At 34.2% G+C, this 11,944-nt stretch overlaps 1 protein-coding gene across 7 annotated transcripts in view; it reads right to left on the bottom strand.

The window, feature by feature from the left end:
• Window positions 1-4,639: 4,639 nt before the first annotated feature.
• ESP (separase) overlaps window positions 4,640-11,944 on the bottom strand; it is a 45,563-nt gene continuing 38,258 nt past the window's right edge. For 6 of the 7 annotated variants that reach the window (XM_020661522.2, XM_020661523.2, XM_020661524.2 and 3 more), the window contains 7 exons: window positions 7,602-7,657; window positions 7,282-7,505; window positions 6,928-7,171; window positions 6,032-6,419; window positions 5,657-5,941; window positions 5,321-5,408; window positions 4,640-5,206 (listed from right to left, as the gene is read on the bottom strand). In XM_020661522.2, the coding sequence (XP_020517181.2) occupies window positions 4,689-5,206; window positions 5,321-5,408; window positions 5,657-5,941; window positions 6,032-6,419; window positions 6,928-7,171; window positions 7,282-7,505; window positions 7,602-7,657 (1,803 nt within the window). In that variant the 3' untranslated portion in view covers window positions 4,640-4,688. The other variant, XM_020661528.2, reaches the window with a different exon arrangement.

The following is an 11,944-nucleotide window of genomic DNA, read 5'->3' as shown; positions in this document are numbered from 1 at the left end:
ATCGTCAATTTTCAAGTTTCCATAGATCTGTTGATCATAGATCTGTTGATCGACACTATTTTTCAAGCTTTAAACTTTATAAATAAAGATAAAAATATAATTTAATACTATCACAAAGATTCAGGTATTGAAACCACATTTCTGGACACTATTTAAAGGTAGGTTATGTAATTGTTTAGAGCCTAGGCTCTATACAAACCGTACCAAAATAAATTAATACGAGTTTATATAGAGCCGAGGCTCTAGCGTACCTCAAAATTTTCACTAGAAGAGGTTATTTTGATACCTAAGTATCTTCAAATTAATCATCTCAAAATCAAGATGCATGGAGATGGGAAAAAAATGAATTCCAAATTTTAGAAATAGTGCATCTTGTAATGCATTTTTGGACCATCAATTTTCAATATTTCCAGTTTTCATAGATTTGTCGATCTACACTATTTTTAGAGCTTTAAACTTTAAAAATAAATATGAAAATATATTTTAAGTATATCACAAAGATTTCCACTATTGAAACCGTATTTATTGACATTATTTGAAGGCTCGCTTTACTTTGATTGCTTAGAGCCTCAACTCTATACAAACTATACCTTTAAGAAAAAAAAAAGGATTTTAATTCTTAAAATAGTATATCTTGTGACAAGTTATATGAACCGTCGTCCATTTTCTAGATTGTCAAGGTTTTACAAATATACTATTTTTCAAATTTAAAGTTCCTAGCTGAAAATTGATTTGTTTCCGACATCAAACCTGCATCTCCAAAACAAATTTCAGAATTGCACGTATATAGTATAAGGAAGACTCCTTATGTAAACATGATCTTTTAATGCTTTGGTGAGGTTTATATAAGGTTCTCTCCATGTATTAATTTTTTTTGGAAATGTAGTTCAAATATTGGAACTATTACGATGACTTGAAAATCTATGTTGAACTCTAATTATAAAATTTAAATTTCTAAATGTGGTGCAGTTTAAGCATATCTATGAAAACTTTAAAATCTTTAAATTATACGGTACAAGTAACTTGTTCGAAGACAATATTTTTAGGACTAGAAAGAATTTTTTTCTTTATACCATATATGTCGAGATCAAAATGATCAATTTGAAAGTTTTTTTTAGTTCATAGCACTCTTTCCTATTGGGTTTTTAGGGGTGCACCTTACTTCTATAGCACATGTGGTTTCAACCTTATATAAACTTTTTCCTTATTGTTTTAAACTATAAAATTATTTTTTATAATGTATTTAGTAGTGACCATCACAAAGTTAATGGAGATAAACTTATAAGATATATGGAAAAGTATCCCATGCACATCGTGTGGACGGGTTGGAATGGTGCGCAACCACGTTGAGATGTCATAATGCCATATCTAATGGCTTAAAATTACTTTCATTTCTTATATTTTATTTTTATTTAGATAATATATTTATTTAAAATTTTGGGATCTAGGGTTATTTTTCTAAATATAACTAAATAAAATTAATTAAAAATATTTTAAATAATAAAAATAACTAAAATACCTTTAAATTTATTTTGACCAATGTTTTTCATTCAAACTATTTTTCATTATTTAATTCAATTACGTATATTTAAATTTTTTGGATCTAGAGTTATTTTTCTAAATATAACTAAATAAAAACAATTTAAAAACTTAAATAATAAAAATAACCAAAATACCTTTAAATTTATTTTGATCAATATCTTTCATTACTTTAATTCAATTCTAATTATAAAAATGAAGTTAGATCCTTATTTGTAGGTTAATATGATTTCTAAGTAAAAAATAAAAATTAAAAAACAAAATCCACTTTAGCCCTTGGATGAGCCTAATTCAATCTGAACCATTAAAAGGTTCTAGTCCAGGACCCAATACCGACCACTTATATATAAGATTATTTTTGAAAAGTTGTTTTTACTTGTACAAAGTAGTTTGCTGAGACTTGCATATTTTTAGCAAACAAATTAGCTAAAAACAATTAGAAATCACTCAAAAAGTTAAATAATAAAACCATATTATACATAATACAAGATACATACTAAAAATTAACCACGTAAAATTGTCCAGAATGTATTAATTTTAAATAATATAATATTCCAAATAAAAGTAATTGTCATCGAAATAGGCCCAAAAAGTATAACCTCGGTGACTCTTCGATGAATAGGACTTTGAATATGAAAAAGGGTTTGTCTACTATAAGACGATTTACATGTTCAAGGAGGTTACACTCACTGCTAGCCTTCTGTTACGGAATCTCACACAGTCCAGGTGCATCATAAAGTTTGAAATATTTATTCGTACTTTGAGTATGTTCAGTGGTATATGTCAACTAACCTAATTTGACATCTTATGCCCAAAGATGGTTGTCATGTCCTTTTAGTTATGTATTATCTTTTTTTTTTTTTATGTAAAACATTTATATAAGGGTGAGGCCTAAGCAATCCAATTAAGGAGTACCTCAAAAATTCATTCGAAGAGGTTGTTTTGATGCCCAAAAATCTTCAAATCAATCACCTTGACCTCAAGATGTATGAACATGAGAAAAAATAGATCTTAAGTCTTAAAAATAGTGCATCTTGTAATGCATATTTTGGACCGTCAATTTTCAATAGTATCAAGTATTTATATATATGCTCGATGTATACTATTTTCGAGTGGTAGAGGAAGAGATATTAGAGAGAGACTTCTAGCTTGCTTTCATTGTTCACTTACCTATAAAACCTCACTATCATTTCTAGTTAAAACAAATTGTCTTGTTCAATATTTAGTAACCTCACTATCATTTCTAGTTAAAGAAATTTCGTCTTGTTCAATATTTAGGGAATTCCTTCGCAAAAATATGCATTTGCATCAAAATGAAACCACTTTCTTATCAGGAAACCCTTCAAGCTCAGGAATCGGGCTTGAGATTGACTAGTTAGCAGTTGAAATTAACAATGCTGCATTTCAAGTTCCATTTCTACCACTAAATTACCCAAAAAGAAAAAAACGAGCATAAGTCGTGAAACAATGTTTAAAGAGCTGATCAGCGCACTCTCAGAAATAGAAAGGAACCTAATTATAGAGAGATTCATTCATATTTAGGGAGGGAAATGGTATCAGGGAGAAGCGTCACTAGCAACATGTTTCCCTTAGCATGGAGGATCGAGGATCAAATCAAAAGACTGTGTTCATTGTGAATTAGACCTCCTATATTTTTCCTTAGCATGAAGGATTAAGGATCAAATCAAAGGAGTCTGTCCATAGTGAATTAGTTCTCATTTCAACCTCCTCTATGCATCTGCTCATATTTGGGAAAGCCAATAATATAAGTTTTGACATTGCTCAAGACAAAATTGACAGAAAGGCAAGGTCTCATACGTCCGGGACATGCTTCTTCTTAAGCCAAATTGACAGAAAGGCAAGGTCTCATACGCCCGGGACATGCTTCTTCTTAAGCCAAATATTCCTCAGGGCGGCATAAAAACAAAACAAAACTAGGAGAACTTCTCATCCTAGTAGTCTCAGCTTCAGCATTAAGCTACTCTTAAATTTAAGCACTTCTTTCCCCAAAGAAACTAGGGTAAAGATCATGATTCAACACTAAGAGATAAGGAATTGTCTACAAATAGAATATTTATCTTTTGTACAAGAAGGTCACAATCATTCTTGTCCTTTATATTTCAAAGTCGATGGTTGTACGAGTGTCATTGATTACCCACAAAGTTCCAAAAATTATCGGACTTCATAACTCACTCCAAGCCATCCAATTTGACATCTAATGAGTAAAAATGGTTATGACTTCCGTATACCAAAGTTAAATGGTCTCTTTGTAGACAAAATCCCAAAAGATAAATACAAAACCCCACAAATAAATACAAGTCAGGTAAGTTCGGTGAACCTTGTTCAATAACCCCTCTTCCAATCATGGTTTCAGATTGACATGATTAGAAAGGAAAATGAGGTCCAATTATTCTGACTGGTGGACTTTTGTATAGGAAAACAGAATAAAGACAATTAAGTAGTGATCTCTCTCTCTCTCTCTCATCAAAAAATTGGACTAGAGAAATGAGGTCCAATAATCCTGAGACTAATGGATCTTTGTAAAAAGAAAAAAGAAATAAAGACAATGAGTGCCCCACACCACCACTGTGTGTGTGCTGTGAATAATCTCCATTATTATATGGGAAATATATTCTACTCAGTACAAGTACAGCCATGGGTACTCGGTACCAATATCCAATGTCCATTTTTATCCATGCATGGTGGGAGATGAGTTGTCTTCTTTTGCCGCTATCCCAGTTTTTAAGCAAGAATGGTTACTCAATCACACTAAGTATGGACATTCAATGTTGGTATCAGTATCCAACTATGCTCTTATCATAACGTTGATATACAATTTAGTTTGTATCAAGACCAACCATATTAAGATGATCAACCATCAAGAACAGAATTCATGAGCGTACATGTCAATTGTCTGATTTTTATGGAGATATTTAACATTAAAAGGCTAATAGTGTTAAGCATAATGAACCACACTTTGACTTCAGGTGAGTGGTGCCAATGAATTAGAGTAATAAAAAATAACATAGTACAACCCTCCATTTTCATATTTTTATTTTATTTTTGCGTAAACAGCTTCCGATTTCGTCTACGCATGCTATGTAATAACAATAACTACAATTAATACAACCATGAAAGATTTCATACAACTATACTCTCTTTCTCTTAATTAAAGTAGGCACACCGTAACAAACTGGTGAGGCCCCATTCAAAAATGAAAGCCTACAAGTATCCCTTGCTTGGCTTATAAAAGAGGCAATTCGGAAATCATTATCTCTACACTTAAATGGAGGATCTCCATCCACATCCTTACCCAATTGGGCTTTTCTCTTAGACTTGGATGATTTAGCTATACCCCTACCAATTATTTTCATAGATTTGAATTCCTCAACCAGTGAATCAGACTTCGTAGATTCTACAGGGAGACTTGGCTCCACTTTCAACCAACTGTCAAGTAGACTTTGGCTAAATCTGTCAATGTCTTTGTCTGTTACCTCCCATAGGTTAGCAATCACAACAGGACAACCACCAATGAGATAGTACAATGGGGCACCTTTAGGAGCATAGCAGCCCTTGTAATAGAGGCACCCACTACTGCACCCCATCAACAGGGTAGCAGCACAATGATCCAGACTCTGAATATTATGTCCAGGAATATATTGTTCACCTGCAGCAAAATCATTTATGCTTAGCATAGATGGGTTCGGGAATCTTTCATCTTCCTTCGGTTTTCTAAGTAGCAAGTGTTAGGCTAGTAGTTCAAGAAGGAAAAACATCTTACCACTGCCATGACCAAAGTAAAGGAAGAGATCATGGTTTTTCAATGCAGAGACCAATTCATCGACTGTTGGTATGATCCCAGCTTTCCCCTTTGGAAGAAAATCAAACAGGTATTAGAGCACCTCTAGAGAGCATGTTTCTGTGCTTGGAAACAAGGATTTGAGCACCAATAGCATGTATGTCTTTCCGTGAACTCTTAACCAATGATCTTGGATGGAAATTTCTAAAATTATTGAAAGTTTAAATTTGCAATGCCAAATTACTGGAACAACAAAAATAAAAAAAGTTCCCCAAAATAGTTTCAACAATTGGTTTGTTTAAACATTTAGCAACATACCTCCCACTTCTGATTTCGAAACCAATCCTCGAATGTAGACTGTGTATGATGAAGGTCACCGCTTGGATTCAACAAATAGTATGCATCTAAAGGATCTACAGAAGGTAATGAACCAACATCAGCACCATCACAGCCACCAGCACAATCCAGATTATCTTGATCCCATCTAACTTGTGGTCGATCATGACCACTGCTCAGAAGAGATAATGCAGATATACTTCCAAGTGATGGCATGCGATACACCTCTTGTTTCCTCAGAATAGGTATACTTTCCCAAGGAAGCATCTGAAGAAAAAAAAAATTGAAGTCAGTTAACGATGCAAGTTAGTTAGCTCAAATAACAAATGAAAATAGAAAATTGAAGGATCAGTTTACCACTAGGTCATCATCAAGTACAAGGGCAATGGGCTCTCTATTGATGGATCCAGACGTCGAGGTTTCCCACTGGATTTCAAGATCTCTAGCGGCTTTAAGTATCAGTTGGCATTCTCCATTAGCACTTGCTCTATTCCTTTGCTTCATAGAACACCCTGAACCAAACCAACCTTTAGATGACAGCAAGTGAGAAACACAAGCTTCCAACCCAGGTATGGACTTCACACTGGAGATGAGGGCTCTCAGTAAACTTGCGTCTAGCTCTAGCTTGTACATGCGCTTTAAATCAGCGGCCAACTTCTTTTGTATTGCATTCAAGCATGTGTCATCAAAGAGCTCACCTAGTAGCAAGAAACTCCATGGACCAAACCATGAATCCTCAACACTCCTGCAGATCCAATTAAATGAAGCAAGGGAAATAATGTACTCATAACTTTTCACTGTTTACACCACAAGAAAACGGGATAAAAATTTAGACTAGCATTACTGGCAGATGGATCATAATTGAGGCCATTGAATGCTCTGAACTGGATTTAGACAAGCAATAGAAAATCAACATGACAAATTGGGAGCCAAGGCGGGGCAGGGGAAGGTAAGCCAGCTCGGTTCATTTTTATGGACAAACTTCCAAGGGTCAAATCCACCTTGTTCTTCTTTTTGTCACCACTATGTTAGAGCCAAAATAGCATGCACCAAAAATAGCACATAGTTATTATGATGATAAATTTACCTATGGTGATTCGCATCCAGCAAAACTATTAGCACAATAGTACATACAAGTATATATTTACGAGCTTCAAGAGCATAATAATAATTAGTAATGAATTACAGCCACTAATAGCAAGAACTTTACTGAACTCATTTACATGATTAATTCAAAATCATGAACAACTCACCTCAGGAGAGTCCCCAGACGATCATTGAGTTTAGTTCTCCAATTCCACCAAATGGACCTGTTCTCATTTGTATCAACAGAAAACAAAGTTGAAGAGGATAAGAAGTTCTCCTCGAGAATAACCCGAAACTGTGCAGCCACATCATCCAACACATTGCGGTTCCATGGGCAACTCCACTCTTTACTGGATCCATTGTTATTCGAGATGGTTCCAACTGAAGTGGTCCAATTATCTTGCTGGACATCTATCAAGTAATGGAAATAAAAATGTCGCAGGAGTAAGTTCAACCATTAATTAGAATCTCAGCTAATTACTCAAGCAATATGAATAACTTAATAAGAGAATGTACACCACCTTCAAGAACCGAATCCACAGGAAGAAGCAATACAACAGGCTGTCTCATCAAATTGAGGCGTGAAAGAAGCATCCATGCTTGGGAAGAAACATCTGATAGTTCTCCGAGAAAGCTAGCATAGTCGCTTCCAATAAAACTTATACATATACATGTGAAGCTAGGGAGATCTTCAAAAAATTTAACTATGAATCCTTCCAAAAGATCAAGTTTTTCTGGCGCAAATCTGCATATAGAAATAAATAAAAGCGATGAAAAATATTTTAGGCAAGGAAGGTGATAGAGAATATGTAACCATGTATCTGTATACAAGATCCACAACCTGAGGAAGTCACATGCTTTCCTAATCCTTTCAGTTGAACTTGAAATATGCAAACCCTAAAGGATAACAAAATTGATGTTAGAAAGTAGAAGTACTCCCAGGACAGGGCTATTGTACTCCAATCAGTATATAGTTGCTAATATGAGAAGATTTCATCTTGAATTGAATAGATAAAATAAGAACCAATAGTTCCTCGCTTGCTACTCAGAATAATATGGTGATTCATATTGAATAGCTAAAACAGACCAAGAGGCATAAACTAATTCTAAAGAGCAAGAGAATGTGGCTGCACGGGTACACATGGCCTCCCTATATACGTAGTGAATCATATCGGGGTAGATCCGTCATCAACAAACATGCAAACAGCTGACAGGACTCCAGACTACATCTATCACCAAATGTCCACCGGTAATTTCAAGACCTCCAGGTTAAAGAGAAAAAGTGGGAAGGCCTCCAAACATCAGGGTGCATGAGAAACACCTTCAAATGTAGTAACTGATGAGTGTGCATGTTTATCCACATAACATCCAATAGATAGTACATTTCTCAACATAAACCTAAGAATATAAAGTGATCGCATGAAACATCATTACTTCAATGTCTGAATCGCCTCCTTTTGTAACAGCCAAGAAGGGAAGGTTGCCTGATTAGCCTTATTGAAATAAGTACAAATTATGAATGGGCCAGGAGATTTCATGTATCAAGACAAAAACTTTTGAATACAAGTACACTCTATCTTCATGTATGATGAAAACCACTGCATGTGTACAGAATTTCTGACTTTTTCCCATTTAAGGATAGCCTTGTAATTTACTAGAAAACACGCACTCTTTGCCAGTTAAGTTGTAATTATTATTACCATAGACACATTCCATGATACTGACTAATATTCTCATGTATACTTACTTGAGCATACCGAAAAACCAGAAAACATTTTCTGGCACATAAAGCAACTTGCTTCTACTGAGCTCAACAGAGAAAAAAAAAAAAGATACTTGCTTCCAATGGAATCAGATATTGAGATTTTTCAGGTATTAGAGCAACTGAGCAAGGTGATAAAAATGCGGTGAATCTATCTCACCACCATATCCTCATGAACAAGAGGAAACAACCAATATTTACCCACAGAAAATGGCACATCCATCAAAAACATCATCTAAGTTCAAATACTCTAAAAATCTGTTTTAATTTTCCTAAAGGTGAAGGCCTCAGTGTTTTAAAATGCAGCCTCATCGCCGCATGTGCGGCCGTATCAGGCACTATGCGCTGCCCAGAGCATCGCACATGGCCACATATGCTGTTTGGTGAGATGCGCCTGCATATTCGCCCCATCAGAGCCACATCCCGCATCAAACGCATCAAGCCACATAATCTGCCCGCTCTGTTTTTAGAAACTGAACCCCTCAAGGAGGGGTAATAAGGTCATTTTGACCTTCAAAAATGGGGGGAAGGGGTTTGGGGGGGTATTAAACCCCCAATCATCATTTTTCAGGCACATCCATAGCTTTTATTGGATCAATCGAATCAAAAAAAAAATTTGGGCGGACATGTTTTTTGTTGAAGTTCTTCAATTTGTGCATTTGTTCATGCTTGGTTGTTAATTTATATCTTTTGGGTTGGTTATTTGTATCTTTTTAGTGTATCTCTGATTAGTATTTGAAAATTTGAAATTTAGAATCTCTCTCGAGACTTGAGAAATGATGATGATTGTATTGACTTTTCTTGAGCTTGACTTTTAAACTCTTTAATCTTCATGGACTTTTAGTTTGTAGTATTTTGTAACTTTAAAGTTTGTGGTTGCATATTTGTACTTATGGTAGTTGATTGTTGAATGTTTTATGAAACTAGTTTCAAGTTTCTAGTTTCTATTAGGGAACAGCTGATACTTTTAGAGTTAATGAATAAACTAAATACCTACTATCACATATATCACCTCCATATTTTTTTCTATGCATTCATCTATTTTTTAGAATTTTTAGAATTTTTTTGTATTTATTCCAGACCGCATCGAGCCGCATCGGGCCCCCCAACGCTTTTGGCCGCATCCCGCATTTTAAAACACTGGAAGGCCTGACTCTAACTTACATTAGCTTGCATGCATAAATGTATCAGTAGAGGCTCAACTCTGATACAATTAATCATGATACCATCAAGAAGCATTGCAAGAAATTTCCCATTCCCATATTACCCATTACTGAAATTTGCGACACATGATTTTTCATATATTCAATAGACTTTTCTAAATTGGGAACCCACATGTGTATCTTGTGTGTGCCTTAATTTACATACCTACTTGTATACTTGGTGTGTGCCACGATCGCAAAAACTAGACATTTCGGTTTTGGTAATCAAGTGGAACACCAATTATGACGACAGAGCCAAATAAGTATCAGAGACTGACTGCCAATACACCCAACTATTGTCCTGAGCTAGGAAGCATCACTCCACTTTTCATTCCAAATTCAAGAATACAACCGATATGATTGATTGGTCAACTTGTTAAATGCTGGAATAGGTTAAGTACATATTACAACTATTTAATCAGGCACTAACCTCCATTAATGCCTAATGCTTGCAAGCCATCCAATGTTCGTAAAATCGAACCGAAACAGTTGACCGGACGTGGGGCCAAGAGCGGGTAGAACCAGAGCTGAACTAACCGATCCGGTAGAAATTTTTAAAAAAAAATAAGCCAAAAAAAAAAAAAAAAAAACATAGATTTAGTTATATTATTTTATTACCTACATTAATCTTAAGAAAAAAAAATTTGTAGATGACCAAGGTGGATCAATAACCACTTTTCTCGAGTTTGCTATCAAATCCAAAACTTAAAATTTGAGAGGGTTTCAGGTCTTTTTGCTTGAAAATATAATGATCAGCAAAGAAAGCAATAGGAGAATGAATATTTATTCTACATCAATGCAAAATAAAGTAGCATCCTTCAAGGCCATAATCAAGATAAGACGCAGCTATTGTTGTGCATTTCCATATAAGAACAATAGAAAAATAATTTTATCAAAAAATAATTTTATTAAGCAAAATAGAAAAACACTTCCCATATTCAACAGAAAATATTATTCTATTAAAAAACTATAATTTTATCAAAAAAATAATTTTATTAAGCAAAATGAAAAAGCACTTCCCATATCATAAAACGTAATTTTATTAAAAAACCATAATTTTATCAAAAAAAAATTGTGTTAAGCAAAATAGAAAAACAATTCCCATATTCATCAAAAAACATAATTTTTTATTAAAAAACATAATTTTATTAAAAATATCATTTTATTAAGCAATATAGAAAAAAAAACTTCCCATATTGATCAAAAAACATAATTTTATTAAGAAAAATAAACTTTTTTTTTTTTAGAAAAATCAATTTCTCAAAAACCCCTAAAATCGAGCGACATTTCAAGAACACGATCCTCAATGTTTTGATAATCAAACAAATCAACACACATGCATTGTAAAGGCCTCAATCGTCTTTCAAATGCACCAAATCTCATAAAACATTATTCGGTATTTTGGATTTGATTGATAAAAATGGCGGACATTTCAGATCTATGCAATTTTCATGACCTCATGCAAAACAAATTCATATAAAAAATTTACTCAATCATAAATAAACAGACAAATTTTATTTGAGATATGAAGCCTCAATGATCGAAATCCACAACTCAATTTGATAAAAAACGACCAATAAATGGATAAAAAATCTGCATTTTTGGATTGAACACAAGTTCTCGAGCAGCAGCTTTTCGGGCAAAAATCAACCCTTGATCTTTGGTTTTCTGAACAACTTAAAACTTGAATCTAGTAAATACTTCGAATAGCAATCAAACCCCACAAATTTCTTCAAGAACCATTCGGTATTGAGGAGATTATTGAAAGAATGGCGAAAATTTTCAAAAACCTAAAAAATCTGCCATTTCAATCCAAGAAACTGTTTTGTTTTTCAATGTTTAAATCCAAATTACTTGTTTTATATTCATTATATAGTGATTTACAACATTAGGGAAAAAAAAAACCAAAAAATGGCCGCAAAACAAATCAAAAAAGGTGAAAATTTGGATTCACAGTTTTCCTGCTACATATAACAGCCCCTATTGCAAAATAACGCCGTTATTTATACATTACCGTTATTTACTAAAAACCGTTGTTATATCGGCAAACCGGTCCGGTTAGCTGAAAACCGGCCGGTTCGACCCCTAAATGGCTGGTTTTGGGCCGGAAATTTTTTGGGGTTATCACCTAGGCTACTAGACACACGAAACCGGCCCTAACCAGACTTAGAACCCTAGCGGTCTGGCCGATTCCGGTTCTAACCGGCCGGTTTTTCCAAC

This window comes from Amborella trichopoda, chromosome 9 (assembly GCF_054954075.1).
Source record: "Amborella trichopoda isolate Santa Cruz 75 chromosome 9, AtrichopodaSantaCruz75HAP2 v2.0, whole genome shotgun sequence".
Lineage (NCBI taxonomy): Eukaryota > Viridiplantae > Streptophyta > Magnoliopsida > Amborellales > Amborellaceae > Amborella > Amborella trichopoda.
The sequence above is the reverse complement of the archived record's forward strand: the minus strand, read 5'-3'. Positions and strand labels throughout refer to the sequence as shown.